The sequence below is a fragment of the Cyprinodon tularosa genome, unplaced genomic scaffold (assembly GCF_016077235.1).
Source record: "Cyprinodon tularosa strain WSP-4 unplaced genomic scaffold, ASM1607723v1 ctg484, whole genome shotgun sequence".
In the NCBI taxonomy this organism is placed as follows: domain Eukaryota; kingdom Metazoa; phylum Chordata; class Actinopteri; order Cyprinodontiformes; family Cyprinodontidae; genus Cyprinodon; species Cyprinodon tularosa.
This window is the reverse complement of record NW_024039212.1, coordinates 710,970-727,811: the sequence shown is the minus strand read 5'-3', so window position 1 is coordinate 727,811 and position 16,842 is coordinate 710,970. Positions and strand designations below refer to the sequence as shown.

General features: G+C 35.2%; 1 protein-coding gene across 1 annotated transcript in view; it reads left to right on the top strand.

Moving 5' to 3' along the window:
• stk32a (serine/threonine kinase 32A) overlaps window positions 1–16,842 on the top strand; it is a 75,649-nt gene that overhangs the window by 16,889 nt on the left and 41,918 nt on the right. The window contains exon 3 of the mRNA XM_038302230.1: window positions 5,535–5,708. Within this exon, the coding sequence (XP_038158158.1) occupies window positions 5,535–5,708 (174 nt within the window). The remainder of the gene's footprint in view (window positions 1–5,534; window positions 5,709–16,842) is intronic.

Here is a 16,842-nt window from a genome sequence, read left to right as displayed (position 1 = left end):
TCACTTTTGCTCTCACACAGTTGCCCTCAATGAGACTTCTGAGCAAAAATTACATTTAAGTTTGATTATTTTTATCTGTGTTTTGACCCAGATTCAAGCATTACTCTTCATTATTTTCATATCTATCTGCAACATGGTTCACTTTCTAAAGAGTTGCAGTCCTGCTAAGAAGCTTAAAGACTCTGATTATTAGCAGTTCTATATGGTAAATGCCCTGTACTTCTATAGAGCTTTTTTCTAAGTCAGGAGTCTTGATCATAGCACTTTACACTGAATTCAGTAATTCATCCATTCATGCACACACACACACACACACACTGATGGTGGCAGGCCACATTGTGACTACAGCTGCCCTGGGGCTCACTGACAGAAGCTTTACATTTTAGATACAATTTAGAGATGGGTGTAAAATATTTTTATTCCTCAGGGTTTGAATGGCTGTATATAGTCAGTCCATCTAGCCATCCATCCATTTTCCGTCACACTTATCCCAAGCGGGGTCGCCAGGGGTGCTGGTGCCTATCTCCAGCTGTCTATGGACAAGAGGCAGGGTACACCCTGGACAGGTCGCCAGTCCATCGCAGGGCTATATAGTCAGTCATTTAAAAAAATGTAAAACTATTTTTAAGAAGTGGATTTCCTCAAAATCGAAAATTTTGGCACTATACCGTGTTGTGTAGCAAGTTGCTAACAAGCTTTGTTAAAAATTCTAGTTGCACAGATGATTCAAAAGTTATCATATAGAATTTTATATGCATGGAACTGACACTTGTGGTTTTGGTAAGTATGATGATTTTTCACTGAGAATTAATTTTAATGTGACATTTAATATAAAAATATGACATGATTCAAATAAAGTAAAAACACAGAAAGGCAGACTCAATGACAACTTTTCTACCTGAAAAGTTTTAATCTAAAAAAAAAAATATTTATCAAAAAGCATATTCCATTTGATTGATTTTTGTTCATGAGCATTTCTCTCAACAATAGGGAAGCATTTTTAATATGAGCATAGTTTAATAGGGTAATGACAGAAATAAGTCCATGTTAAAAAAGTATGAAAATATAATATTGTTGCCCTTAAAACTAAATAATTTTTTTTTTTTACATTTTATCTGCAAAGACCTGTTATGGAGTTGAAATAGCTTATGGAGGAAAGCTTTATGATCAAATGAAATATAAGTTATTTGATCACAACGCCAAAGTTGTTTTCATCCTAAAGAAAACTACAGTAGTTGTCGGAGACAGTTGTAGTATACTGCTAATGGTCTGTTTTGCTGTCTTTAGCACTTTTGTGCTTCTCCAAGTAGTAAAATAAAAATTGAAGGAAGAAGAACTACAGCCCAACCATTTTCTTCAGCTTGTCTTAAAGAAAACAACGAGAGAATTTAAACTTTGATGCAGGGAGATTTACAGCAGACATATCAGAAGTGTTTTATGACTATATAAAATATTCAGTTAGTCTGACCCAAGCTGTAACCTTTTCAAATGATATGGATAGCACTTAAAAGCCAGGTCTGTGTCAGGAAATCAGCAAAACTCTGTAATACCATAATTTACTGATAGAAAAAATGCTCAGATACCCAATTTATCATGTCAGAAACTTTGTGTCATTTTGTAGTTAAAAGATCCATTTGTTTCCAATTGTTAACTGCTTGGCTGGTGTTTTCAGATGTTGCTTTAGAATTTCTACATGATGTTACTTCCTCATGATGTCATCTGCATTATCAAGTGCATTAGGGCCTCATAAAGCAGTAGTAGTCAGTGTAGTCTTCTCTTCTAGGGGTGACTCACTGCAACTTTTAATTACTGATAAAATACTGATATTTCAGCTTGAGATATTGACTGATACAATATCAACACAAATTATACATGTTTGTAGCATAGAATGTTAGCAAAGGTTTGATCAAGTGATACTTGCTCTAACAGACAACAATAGTCTGCATCAACAGTGATAAAAACAACTTACCAGAGGGTTATATAAGTTCACAAACTTAAAAAATATATTCTGCAATTGATTAAAATCAATTTTCCATTACGCACATTGGAGAAAAAGCACAAACAGTGCTGCAGGCATATATGTCTTTGTTTGGACGACTGCTTCTTTGTGAAACCATCTTGCATATAGTCTTTCCACATTCAGAGGCCAGTGGCAATCAAATGTTATGTGGTCTCAGCATTATCTGAGCCTTAGCAGACAGTTTGGAGTCAGCTCAATCAATCACTATCCATCCGTCCAGTGCAGAAAAAAGATCACGTTCACTTTATTTGTGAAGCTCCCATGGGGGCTGGTGCAGGGGGGGTGTTTAACAACTTAGCAAAAAAAAAAAACTCCTTGGTTACTATGTCTTGAGTTTGAGCCAAAGTTATGATTCTTTGCCAACCAAAACCTATGTGGACTGTACATATTTTGTATATTTATGGATTTAAATGGGACCTCTCATTGTTCTCATGTTTGTCATAGGGATAATTAATTCTTTAAGTTAATTGATGATTTACTTTTGATTTTATCTTCTTCTAAACTCTTCATTCTCATTTCTAACCCTAACCGTCAACTATTTTTTATCCAGAAATATCCAAATATATAGAATCTAACTGTGCATATTAAGCTGAAAATTGTCCATGGTGTGCCACTGTGTGCGTATAAGATCTGAAAATGTACCCAGAGAGCCTGCATATCTCCTGCTTGTTTTGAAATTTAAAAGATCAATTTGACCTTTTTCGTATTTGACTTCCTGTCTGGCTAATCTGCTGCCAAGAATTTTACCTCTTTTGCTCACACCTTTTGTGGTATGATAGATAGCCCTCTTTTGTCATCCATCAAAAATAGATTTGATCCCTGTCTCTGATGATAAATGATGGATGATAAAGTAGGGCTCTGTGTTATACCGCAGTGTCACAGAGTCTGTAGGAATTGCACTATTGACCATAATTCTATTTTGAAAGGGTAGCTAAACACAAGGCTGATTGAGTGGGTAGCACTGCTGTCTTGCAGCAAGAAGGTTCCGTGTTCGAGTCCTGGCCCAGAGTCATGTTCTCCCTGTGCATGTGTGGGTTCTCTTTGGGTACCCTGGCTTCCTCCCACAGTCCAAAAACATGACTGTTAGGTTAATTGGCTTTTCTAGATTCTCCTTAGGTGTAAGTGTGTATGTCCTGTTTGTCTCTGTGTTGCCCTGCGATGGACTGGCGACCTGTCCAGGGTGTACTCCGCCTCTCGCCCACTGACTGCTGGAGATAGGCAGCAGCACCAATCACGAGCCCAATTGGGACAAGCGTGTCAGATAATGAATGGATGGAAATGTATAAAGTGGAAGCTGAAGATAAAAATTTGCGAGAGTGTGCTTTTGTTTATAAGGTTTATCCATGGGGAAAATGCTCAATGGTGGGTGTGAAGAACCAAAGACCCCCTCACCCCCCACCCAGAGCACAGAGGCAGGCATCAGGGGAACCAAAACCCTAGATGCCCAAAGAGACCCTTAAAGTAAAGGTGCCCAAGAGCGGCCAACACAGGAATTCCCCCCGCACCCCCAAATAGTTGTCATCAATTAACATGACTGTGCAAGTTCTCTGCTAGACGTACGTGAGTGGGGGGAGTGGAGGAGGGAGGTTGTGGAATCTGGGGGTCAGTCTCTCTGCTTCTTATGTCTCAAACAGTCTCAAGACTGAATCACCGACAGTTGTTCAGACTGCACCTGGTGGCCAAACCCTTCAAAGGTTTTTTGTGAAACGGATCTTGCACATACTCCAAAATAACTCAAATGAACAAGAAAAGTATAAAAGAAGCACTGAGCTAAGAGTATTTTCTAAAGAAAAAAAAAACATTTGCTAAATCAATAACAGCAATTTTAGTTTTAAAGTCCAGGAAAGGTGCAAATACAGAAGCCCTAGAACAGGCATTTGCATAGTTATCATTAATTCATGAAACAGAGAAAAAAACATTTGAATATACAGTATTTTTGTTGGAACCTATTTAAAGAAATATGAAAATAAAATTATTTGAATAGAAAATGTCACTATTTATATTACTGCTCAGCAGTTATGTTTTTCCCAAACACTGTAAAACAAACACACATGCATACTGAAATTGTGCACTTTAACAGGATAGAATATAATCCCTTGATAACAACCAGATCGAGAAATAATGTGTTCTCTTTCCTCGTTTGACTTTCAAAATTCCAGGGTATTGTACTTTCAATTTGGAAAGGAAGTGCAGCTGATGCTTCAAGTTACCCTAAATATGAAACATTTTAATCCTGCAACAGAATGACAGATTTGTAAGGATAAATTGTAAGCTTTAGCCATTAGGATTAGAGAAAAGAAAGGGAGGACACATTTTATAGTAGGTTGTTAGAAATGTATTTTATTTATGAGAATCTTTCAACTAAGATTAGGCTTTCTGAGCTCTGTGCTCAGTCTTTTGTTAACATTTGCCTCAGCTCTTATGTGTGCCTTATAGTGAAATTTGAAAAGTCTTGCAAAGTTCCTGAAAGGCAGACCAACACAAATTTTAATTATAAATTGTAAGGAAAATCTAATTTATCTAAAACAAGTGTGGGAAACACTGCTAAATCTAAGTGTATATAACTGAAGGGGGAGTCTTTTTCTAGTTGTTCAATCCGAAAAAGAGACTCCCGCATACATTTATTTAAAAAAAAATGAATGCCATAAGTTTAAAGCTGGTAACTAATCAATGTTTCTGATTAAAATAGAAGAGCAATTAAAGATATTTATTAAAACTGAAATGCCTAGCAACTAAAATCCAAATATTTTGTGTATTTCCAAAATAATGAGCTTTTGTAGCATGCTCTACCTGCTGTTTGCTGCAGGCAGCAGTCTTCTCTCTGTGGTTCGTAGTAGGCTATATCGCAACTTTTCTGTGTTGTTCTATTGATTTTATCCTATGCAGTGTTTGAATTTTCAAAGAAACAGATTTTTCTTATCTTTTTATTAGCTGTAAGCCATAATGATTGTTAACAACCAAAACAAAGTTTATTACACATTGTTTTATGGGTGTGTTTTGTATATTTTGGACGGAATTAATAAAACTCATATTTAATAATATCCCTTAGGGCTGCAACTAACGATTAATTTGCCAATCGATTAATCTGACGATTATTTTTTTTATTAATTGATTAATAATTGGATATCCAAAGGTTCTTTAAAGAAGACTTTTTGTGAAATTACAAAACGTGAAACTAAAACTTTTAAACTTGAGAAGTTCTGGATAGAATATATTGACAGACGGACACTTTTTTAATCTTAAATGCAAAATGTTTACATATTTTTTTTTTTACAATTTTGGTATAATTACTGGGTCACTCTTTCAGATAAAGGCATGTTTTAGAGTCTCTGTATCAAATTAGTTGACGATTATTTCAATAATTATTTCAGGCCTAATATCCAATATAACTTAGATCTATTTTGGTTGTTTCTGTAATTTAGAACAAATATGTTGGTTTCCATTTTATTTGGTTACAATCTTGTCACTTTCTTCTCCCTATTTATGTTTGACCCACCCTTTGGTTTGTTTACAGGTATTCTTTCCAAGATGAAGAAGACATGTTTATGGTAGTAGACCTGCTACTGGGGGGAGACTTACGATATCACCTCCAGCAGAACGTGCACTTTGCTGAGAGCACAGTGAAGCTGTATGTCTGTGAGTTGGCCCTGGCTTTGGGATACCTCCGCAGTAAGCACATCATACACAGGTAAGATGGTTTTGATATATTTTTCTTTCTCCTTTAAAATGTTTTTTTTCATTGGCAATCTGATTGGATGCATTTTTTGGCACGACTTCTCAGTTTATAGACGATTCTGCATTAAGCTCAAATCTTCTTACTTTATTTTGGTCTGGACACCATTATTATTTTTAAATCCACCAGTTCAGCAGATGCTGATAGGTTTATACACTCTTTAATTTGTAAGATGCACGTTAAGTGCTTTTTTGACAGAAATATTTGCTGCGATGGCAAAGTCACTGACTCACAGGGCCAAGTAAAGCCCGTTCCTGCCAAATGTTATTATCTTAAGCTGTTGGAGTGTTTCAATAACATATAGTACATTAAATTATATAACATTAAAAAGTTTTTTAAAAATGTTAAAAACCTTAACTTAATACTTTGAGCCTTTTGATGTTTTTCTATCTTTTAAACCTCAGTAAAGTAAACTGCCTGATAGAAAGGAAGTCAACACTAAAGCCAAGTACTTAGTAATTTAATCATCCTGCTTGTTTAAATCTTCAAAAGGTACCAGACTTGCAAGTACAAGTGTCCTTTAAAGCATGCAGTGTTCATTAAGCAAATGACAACAACATGCCTCTTATGTGGAAATATTAAAAACTTGCATCACTTTCCAAAAGTCACACATTTTAAATGGCCGCCCCTTTATCCATTATAGTTTACTTCCATGTTTTTTTTTTTTTTTTTATAAGCAGCTTATTGGAACAATTAGACTGAAAGGGTTGATAAATAAGTGCTGATATTTGGTTTAACATGAGGAGGATAGTGAATGATGAGCTCATGACTTCTCTTATACGTATTTAGATTTGCCCTTTTGTCCTGATCGGATATTTTGGATTATTAAACCATTGCCCATATTAAATACACTCACAAATTCCACTATTTAATGCAAGCAGTCATTTTATTCAGTGATTATTTCCAACCATCAGACACATAACTAGGTCTGGACCTGTGTTGTGTTGAAGCCATTATTAAAGCTTGTACCAAAAGTTGTTATGTTATGTTATGGATGTTTCTAGAATTAAGTTTAGGATCAAAGTTGGTATTTTCATTAGAGGATAAAACCTTTAATAGAAACAGTTATTTTTCAACAACAAACTGAGGAATAAACTGAAATAGCCTAATAATAGTAGCCCATCAGTCACTACACACATAATTTTAGCTATAATATTGATAGTTTAGATTCATGGTGATGAAATGTGGTGCCTTGCGCTGATCTCGAAGAACTACTAACAAAAACATTCTTGTTTTATTCCATAAGCCCACATACTGTAAATTTGTATTAAGAACATTTGGAGAATCTTATTAAGCCCCTGCTGTGAGACTGCAATCAAATTAAAGTCAGTTTAAAAAGAAAATCAGTTTTAAATCACACCAGAGAAACAAACTTCAGCTTGAGTTTAAGCTAACGCTTAAATGATAGATATACTTAGATATTTGTTCCAGGTCTTTATAGTTATTCCAACAATATTTTGTCTCTCAGAATATGAAAAAAGCTGTGCAGAAAAAAATACACTTACAGCCCCCAGATAAACCCATATATACCTTATAGGTAAAAAGATCTGAAAATAAAATACTGTTCAAAATAGTGAGCAGTACATCATGTTATATCAATATCATTCAGACAGACAGTCTCAACTTTGAAGGTTTCCACATCAGAAAATTATTACATTAAGTCTAGACCAAAGCATAGAAACAGAAATGTTGTTAACCTAGTATCTAATAGGTTGAAGATCTGCCTGTTTTTTTTAGTAGCCATATGGCAAAGCATTCATACATTTATTCTGTCTCCTAAAGGTTTTCACATAGTAGTTGGTGTCAAATCAATAATTTTCAGGTTGATAAAACTGTTACAAACGCCAACAGAATACCAGAAAAAAAAAAGAAACAATAGCCGCATAGAAAAGCAAAAGTAGTTAATAAACAGTTATCACACCTGGTGAATGAAAGTTTATCATTTCAAAGCCTATTTATAACATTAGGATTGATTTATTTTGGGACTTGATGAAGCATTTGGTTTGTGTAAGCACCATTTTATGAAGCTTGTACATTCATAAATGATATATGTTATGTATTCATTTTTTGTGTTCTTGTTTTTTATGAATTAGTTAAAAACAAATACATTAGTTTTCAGTATTGAAGATTTTTAAGAGTTTTGTCTAGAAAATGTTGTAGTATGCACTTGAGCTATAGAGGGCGCAGTTCTGTAACATGCCCACAAAGAAGAAATTGTACTTGTCTTGAAAAAATAATAATAAATGATAAACGGTAGCTTTACCGTTTGCTGCAACGGACATTTTATCGCACATTCTAAAACAGGCTCTGTGTCAGTAGGTTCAATAAAGGGTTTAAATGGAAAATGAAGAAAAAAGCTAAAGATTAGCCTCTACAGTTTGACACATGGCCTATCGAAACTTTTAAGTTCAGACAAGCTCTATTTTTAAATATATCATTTCACATGAATTTACTAATACTCAAAACCCACCTCCCTGCATGTCGCTATGCCTTTGACTTCCCCAGTTTAAAGCTTTTTTTCAGAATACTGGCTTAAAATATTCAGAAAAATAGCTTGTCATGAATGTGATCACTGATTCCCTGCTCTTGCTTTATACTCAACTTAATTGCCATTTTTTTTAAATTAGACTAATTACCAGAATGACCTTTGGTAAACTTTAATACATTGAGTGAAGATATGAACCAAAAAGAAAAGTTTTGACCACATAATATTTCATTTTCATGTCAGTGAGGAAGGAATGATTCAGTGTGATGAATATCTGTTGTCCTAGAACATGGACAGCAGAAAAAATAAAGGTTTTAAAAATGTATGCCTTATGTGTCTGCATACAGAGTCACTCCTCCACTATGTTGAATGAGCAGAGGTAATCATAGAAATAAAAGCTCTCTCAGATCATGACTAATAGGAAAAATCACTGGAGCAGGAAACGCTAATTTATCAACACCCACTCATAACAAATTACACCACTTAGGGTTAAGCAGAATGCTTGCTCCGGTCTGTGCTCTTAAACCTCTATAGAAGAGTAGAGAAAGGGAAATAAATAGGACAGATTAATAATTTGGTTATTCATGCACTCATCTGTGGAATATGAATATTTCAATTGTGTTTTCTATTTTGGTCCAGGAGAGGACAGACTTTCCACTTGATGTGCAGGTGCTGGATGTTGTTTGTTTAGATAACATCAACAACATCTTTTCCATCTGCATTCATTAGCTTCAGATTGGAAGAGCGGACGAAAGTAATTCACAGCTCATCTCTATGTAAATTGAATAAATAAGTTCCAGATAGAGTTCAGGATGACAAGTGAATGCTGAATATCATTACAATGTGTTTTTTTTTTGTATTATCATTATTATTTTGCATGCAACATGGGGATGTTAATGCACTTTGATTGGTGGACTTGACTTGGCAACATAGTGAGTTTCTTACCAAGTTTTGATTGTAGCAATATGTGATAAGAAGCAATACTTCTCCTAGATGTATGAATTTTGATGGTCTATATTTTATTACTCAGTCACTTTGTTGCATATCTGCTTTGCGATTAATGACTCTGGAATAATATATCTTACATCGGATAATGTTTAATCATCATCTTTGTATGTATTTAACATAATAGCTGACAGTCCAATATAAAAAAACAAGCAAACAATAAAATCAGATGTAGAAAAGGGTTAGAAAACACCCTCAACATAAATCCTTTCCAACAGGGTCTTAAAAAGAAGTTTCCTAAAGGCAGCATTTATGAATGACATTAAATGTAATGTATGTAATGTAAATTGTCTATAATTGGGTATGAAAAGTAAAACTTTTTTTTCATACCCTCTCTCCCTCTAATTGCTCTTAAATTATCTAGTAGAGTAACCTTCTTGTTAAACTTGTTTTTTGTCCAATATTCACGCACACACACAAAAAACTAACCTGACTCCGCCAGATGGATTTGCTCCGCATATCCATCTGGAAACCTTCCGTTGAAGTAATTTTGGAAAGTGGCGAAAATACTGGTTAGCTGATTGTCCAATGTTGGTGATAGACGGGCCAAATAAACCAATCAGATCAACGAAGCATATGACGTACTAACTGAGCGACGACGAAGAGGAGCCAAAAGATAGATCAAACTCTTGCCGAAACCAGTCGGGAGAAGAGCAAAAACATCTTTTCCTCTGAGAAAAGCCTCCAGAGCAGTGTTTTGCTCTTCTTTCAGTGAAGAAATACTCTGTAATTCCGATAAAACTTGCTCGATATCCACGCTAACGCTAGTTTCATCGGCTGAAGCCGCCATGTTCTTTAGAATGAACTGCGCGCTTCTCGTTGCGTCACACCTCAACCCGCCTCAAAGCCAAAGCTGATTGGACGTTCGTTTGGTGAACTGCTCCAAATTTTCTTTAACGGAGAGTAGCCAGACTGATCTGTGAGTGAAACCTTGAAAGCTCGCGAGATCAGGATGGTCTTGTGAGGCTAACAAAAAACACCTTTTTTATGTTTTTAGAATTGCCCTTTCTGTTTTGAAAAATACATTTTAAAGTTCTATTTAAAATTAAGGCTTGGTTATGAATGCTTTTTTTTTTTAATCCTGTTTATTCTTTCACATTAAAGTACAAATCCCAGGTTTTAGATCATAAATAATTTGTTGCTACTGCTGTTGCTTAACCCTTTAACTTACCTGACAAATGCTTAAGCCTTCGACATGTTTTGCCCTTTTCTTTCCTATCTTGTATAACGAAGTGTTTGAATGATCTAAACCATTTAAGTTAGGTTATGCCTGCCTTTATCATTGGTAGTGTCATTTTTCCTCTCCACCAATGAACCGGTTGCTATAGGTTCTGCAAATAGCCCCGCCCTAACCTAAGCATATCCTTGTTTTATGTTTGAACTACACCAGGCCTAAGCCATGTTCTCTCTAAGATTCATGCTTGCTCAATTGCGCACTTCTCATGCATTTTTTGCACACAAGAAAATCTATGCGGGGCATAAAATAAAATCCAACTAAAACAATCAATCAATGGGATTAATGGCATATTTTTCTGTATCATTTTGAATCTGCATATAATTCATTTTGCAACCTAAAACCAACAATGAAAATACGGGAAACAACCGGGTTCAATGTACACGAACTGAACTGGCGTCCCTCCGAATTTCGTAACAAAATATGAAGAAATTGAGAACAGATTTTACTTGCTATACCACATTAGGTATAATAATTGCAAAAAAAAAATTAACAGGGATTGTACTCAGCTTTATTTTATATCGTTTGCTTGCAAAATTTAGTTTTTATGGCTCATGATCTAGCTACTCTTTAATGCAATTGTCAAATATCATTATCCAAATAGTTTTAGAATGAAAATAATACAAATTAGAGTTGTATTTAAATTAATACGTTTAATTAAACCTAAGTGTTCTTTTGAAAAAGTTCAGCAAATGTCTTTAGTGCATCAAATGGCTTCAGATTTATAAATAAATAATCCAACAGGAAGAAGAATATGTGGCAGCCCAAATTATTTATCAGGATAGCCTTTCAGAACAATGGTAGTAACGGGTTTGTAAAAGGCTTGCTTTCCAACATGCAAACAACTTAAGGGGCACCTGTTCACTGAACAGTGCAATGCTCTGTGTGCCCTTTTTTTCCCCAAGTACATAATGAAGCTAAACGGCATCCTGAAAGATCTTAAAGTGGCATATTTGGCCCACCATTATATCAGAGAAAAGGAGAGATGTGAAAAAATAGATGCAATATAAGTGAGATTTGTTCATATTCTCTATATTTTTATTTATGGATATTAATTATTAAATACTGTAACTATTGTATAATGTATATTAGTAAAGACGCTAAAACATCCGTGCAAATAAAGAGTTACAGGAAGAAAAATAACAGTGACACAATACCAGCAACAATTAGAGATGCACCAATCAAGTTTTTTCGGTTCCAATCTGATATCGATACCTGGGCTGAGTGTATTGGCTGATGTCCGATACCGATCCAATTCAACTCTTAAATGAATGAGCTAGTGGTGTGTATAGATTTTTTTTTAAATCTATACTAATCACAATATAATCTTGGAATTAATCTGATTTAATCTCAATATAATCTTGGAATTAATCTAGTTTAATCTAGATTAAAAGTACTAATTTCAATTCTGCCAAAGGAATTCATGATATGTGTGTGCTAACTCCAGACTTTAAAAGAAAATGTTTAGCTTTTTTATGTTTGCAAAATCAAATGTATTTCCGTCTTCTTACTTGAGATTTTGACAATGTTATATATACTTTTTTTTTTTTTTTGCTAATTTGTTACTGTGTTTTTGCTGCAAAGAACAGTGTCCCACTTACAACTATAGATGTCCCACTTTAATAGTATAGTCTCTCCAAAAATCTGACACACACGTCGCCCGATCAACTTCTCATCTTTCATGGCATTCTCCTCATGATAGTTTGCCTCACAGGTAGTTTGTAAGATGGGTCGCCTGTGGCAGCCTGGAGGAGCTCAAGCCCTTCAGTTACAGCCTGTGGCTATCCATTGAGCAAGGAGATTGGTTTGCGTAGCTGATAGAGCAATGCTTATAGCTGCATCCATGTCAGCATGACATGTTCGATGTGGTAATTTCACAATATGCCTACACTGGTTAGAAGACTGATTCATTCTCGGCCTCAGGTATACATCAAACACCAGATATACATCAGATAGTCATCATTAGTATAGACGCAGCTCCCAACCAAACTGTGAGAATAGATTAAGGGCAATATTTTTTTTATCACCCAATAAGAGTCTGGCATTAACACAGCACGTTAATGCTAGAATAAACCATGTATATCTTGCCTTGTGCGTTAGGGTTTTAACTTGGACATGAACATAAATTGTTAAAAAAGGTAACCAATTTTACACAGGAATCAATGTAATTTATATTATTAATTAACAAATAAACTGCAAAAAGTAAGAAATAGCAGTTCCATGTAAAGTGCAGTGGATTGGAGCTGCAATGTCAAATCACTGATATCCGATTAGTCAATATAGGAGCCAATATCTTTAGCCACAATGCTGTAGGTCAGTGGGTTGATATAATGGCCTGGTTTTCCTTACATTAAAAACGATTTAACAAATTCCGATAATAAACTAAACCTGTCTTCATTGTTTGTTAACTAGGGTCGGTCTTGATTTTATCAATTTTAATATGCTTTCATGTTTTTTTAAAAAGTGCCTTAAAACAAAGTGGCACTATAATAATAAACTGAATTGCTTTGCATTTAATAAATAATGCAAAGTCCCCAATGTAAGCTAAGTACAGACACATTTTTAAAACTTTCAAACCTTCAAACAAAAGGGATGGTTTTAGTTTGGTTTAGATGCTTCTCTCTGGGGGCTTTGAATGATCAACAATAGACTGAACATCAATTAGATAACATCTTCAGAGACTTGACAAGTCTTTCTAAACAAGGCAAATGGAAAGAGTGTGTAAAAAAGCAAGTGTGTGTGTGCTTTGTATTGCATTGGTTGTTTGCTTCTTTTACGTCAACAATGATTATCCATGGATAAATCCTCAGGGGCATGTTGGTGCCTCCTGGAATCCTCATAATGGAAAGACTATATAGCATATAGTCTGTTTACAGATGCTTTTAGCAAGTCAGTATGCAGCTGTAGTTGATCTAAGACCCTGAGTGCACATTAAATATATTTGGTGTCTAGCAGACAAAAGCAATGAATCACAAAATGGCGACTTTCCAGTATACATCCCTTAAAGTTTTAAATGTTTATTAGAGTTTCCAAGGAAAACACATAGTTACATTAGATTTTAAGGTTATATTAACTCTGAGGATGCAACTTCAGGAACACATTTTCCTGAAAGTTTTTTTTAATCATTTATGAAGTATAACTGACTTGATTTTTTTCTTTTATTTCTTACCAGGTATGTTAGAATGTCTAATAAAAATGTCACATATGTTAAAAGGTACATAAATTGACCATATATAAAAAAAAAAAATGAAATTCCATTACATCTTTGAGCTGCTGGATTCTTTGATGACCTGCTCTGTGTAAAACTGACATTTTAATGTGGGCAAGGGCAGAAATTTTCCTTTCATTTTGGAGCCTCGTGCTTTTCATTTTGGGTAGGACAGATTTCTTACTTTTTTCTGTCTTAAAAAATCTTTTGAAGATTGAGTGGGTCCTGAGCCCCCTGAGATTTCCAATTATGGCTACAAGGTTAAGAAAATTACTCTTTCTCTGACCTGATGCTCAAAACCCCAACTTAGCTCAACAGCAAATCACAACCCAAATGCTTGTACACCACAAAAATAGGTGTATTAAGGTTAGTTTATTTATGTGGTGCCAACTCAGACCCCATGTCAGCTTAAGGCACTTTATGAGACACCAGATCCAATTCTGCAAATGACTCACTTTGCATCAATCTTCAGAGCAAGCCTCTACCCAGAGTGGACGGTTGATTGCATTGAGTCATTAACTTCCTTCAGTCCTCATACTGAGTCTGTGCTAAGCAACAATGGAAGGGAAAGACCCACTTTTAACAGGGAGAAACCTCCAGAAATTGGCTCAGAGTGAGAGGCTATATGCTGCAACCAACTGAGGTTAAGGAGGGAGCTCACACACAATTGCACACACTTATCCAGAGGTTCTTTAGGTGAAAGGAAAATGTAACAGTTAATGGCAGCAGTATCTGTTTTCCCATCATCTAGGATAGAAGCACTGTTTGACAGATAAGATTTGAAATAACAGTAACGTGTATAAAATGAAAAACAGGCTGGATTTAGTTAGCATTAATACTGTAGTTCTTTTACTGGCTTTCTTAAGAAAATAAAGAGGATCAAGCAAATAACAACACATTAACCCTGAAGACAATTAGACAAGACTTTTAGTTTTTATCAGCAACAGTTTAGAGAATGCCCAAACTAAAGAGCAATACCAGGTCAGATGTTACTTCTATCAAAAGAAATATGGTCAATCTCCCACCTGTAGGCAGAGTCATCCGCCATATAATGAGTCCAATTAGGGTGGTGTCATCTGCAGCACAGTAATGAAAAAGAGTGGAGGATTCATGGGGGTTGGTGAATAATCAACCTTTTAAGTGGCAGTAGAACTTATGGGGTTTCTACTTTGTCATCCGTCTGAACCCCCTCCAGACAAATGTTGTGTTGTTTGCAATACATCATACTTTGTACTAACCAAAAGGATGTAGGTGTTTTACTCCAGGGTTTCATTGTTTTCATGGCCTTGAAAGCTTGCTTTTCCAGAGTCCATTGTCACAAGACTTTCTGTTAATGTTGCTTGGAAATGTACTTATTTGTACTTGCATGGTTGGATCTGCCCACTACTCGCAACTCTCTCTTCCCCTCTGTCCGAACGTCCGCCCTAACCCGTATATAGAACATTATTTAGTGGTTCCGCCATTTTTTGAGTGTCCAAATATCTAGTGGATGAGAAATTTCTGGACTCAAACTTCCCACAATGCACTTTGAAAAGTAGTGTGCATCCATAGTCACTACTGTAGATGAGCAGATATATCCTAGAATGCTTTACAAGATCTCTCCTCGCAAAGCATCATGGGATTTGTTTTGGGGGCGAGAGAGAACAAAGATGGCACCGTATGGGAAGTCCATGATCAACGGGGCATGAAAAGTAGAAATAATCTGTCCAAACGGTTAGTTAACTAAGTTCACTAGAAATTCCACTATATGGTCACCACTCTATATATGGTGATTTAGGGGTTTAGGGCTTAGGGTGGATGTTCGGACACAGTCAGTGTCTTTTTAAATGTAATGTGACCAAAATTCAGTGCTTCTGAAATTTCTGAATTGTGTTTTGTCAAATTTTCACTTTAGTTTTTTTTTAAGTTTATTTACCTGGACAGTAGGCCTACATATCTTTAATAGTATGCCAGCAGCATGCCATAATTAGTCAAGTTAGTTTTCCTCTTTAGTCCTGTTGAGCGGATGGGCTATAGCATCCTAGAGAAATCATTATAATAACAATAAATTGTAAAAAAAGATAATTAAACAAGAATGGATAATATTCAAATAGTTTGTTAGACCATTACATTGTAGAAGCTGCAACAGAGAGAAGAAAAAATCAAGTATATTACATGGAAATCTATTTTGAAAAGGCATAACTATTTTTTAAGCAAAAGCAACAATAACAAAGGGTTTAGCAAATGCATACTATGCAACAATGTATCTGTCATGCAATAAGGAGGAGATTAAAACATGAGAAAAAAGTTATAAACGTTGTTATTGAAAGAATTATGAGACAGGCAATAAATACATAAATGAAATGTCCATAACTGAAATACAAGATGGCAGCAGCAGATAACTGATGTTGACAGTTCTGGTTTCTAATCAGCAAACATTTTAAATCTGCGTGAGATAGGTTGTGTGTATCGCTGTCTCCGATTGTTGTTGGAATTGTGTTTCATTTCTAAGAGGTTCTAATAGAGAAAACTGGCTGACTAAAAGCATATTTTCAAAGTGGGACAATACTGTCACCTGTGGAGAGTCCACTGATGGTCATGAGCTCCTCTCTGGTAAAAGGGATATGAGAATCATAGCAGGAAATCACATTAAAATGCACAGGTATACACAAAAACAACAACAACAAAAACAGACTTATACACCAAGGCAGGTATATGCAGCACCGCCTTGAAAAATGTAATATGCATGTGGTTAAACTCTAGAGATTTGCTTTAATAATCTGTTTAAATGTTTAGATTAGTTGCCTTTTCTCTTTTGCTTTTAGATTCCATGCTTTCTTTTAGTTTTTCATATGCGCTCTGTCTCTCATGACAACTCATCCTCTAGTAATCTATCCCCTCTTCCATCCAACTTGGCCCTCTTCCAAGCTGCCAAAAATGGAATATAGTTATAATTAACCTGTTTGATAAGATGTAGATAAAAGGATATAGATTTCCAATCAAATTGTTCATTAGAAAGCGTGTAAAGTCATTTTTCTTTTTTTCTTAAAACAGCTGTCCTAAACATGGAAAATTGTTGTCTTCAGTAGAGGTTTCTTATTTATGGAGTGTGTTAATGTTTTATTTCACAGCAGAAGCAGAACAGAGAGCGAGAGAGAAAGAAAGACAGGAATAGGAT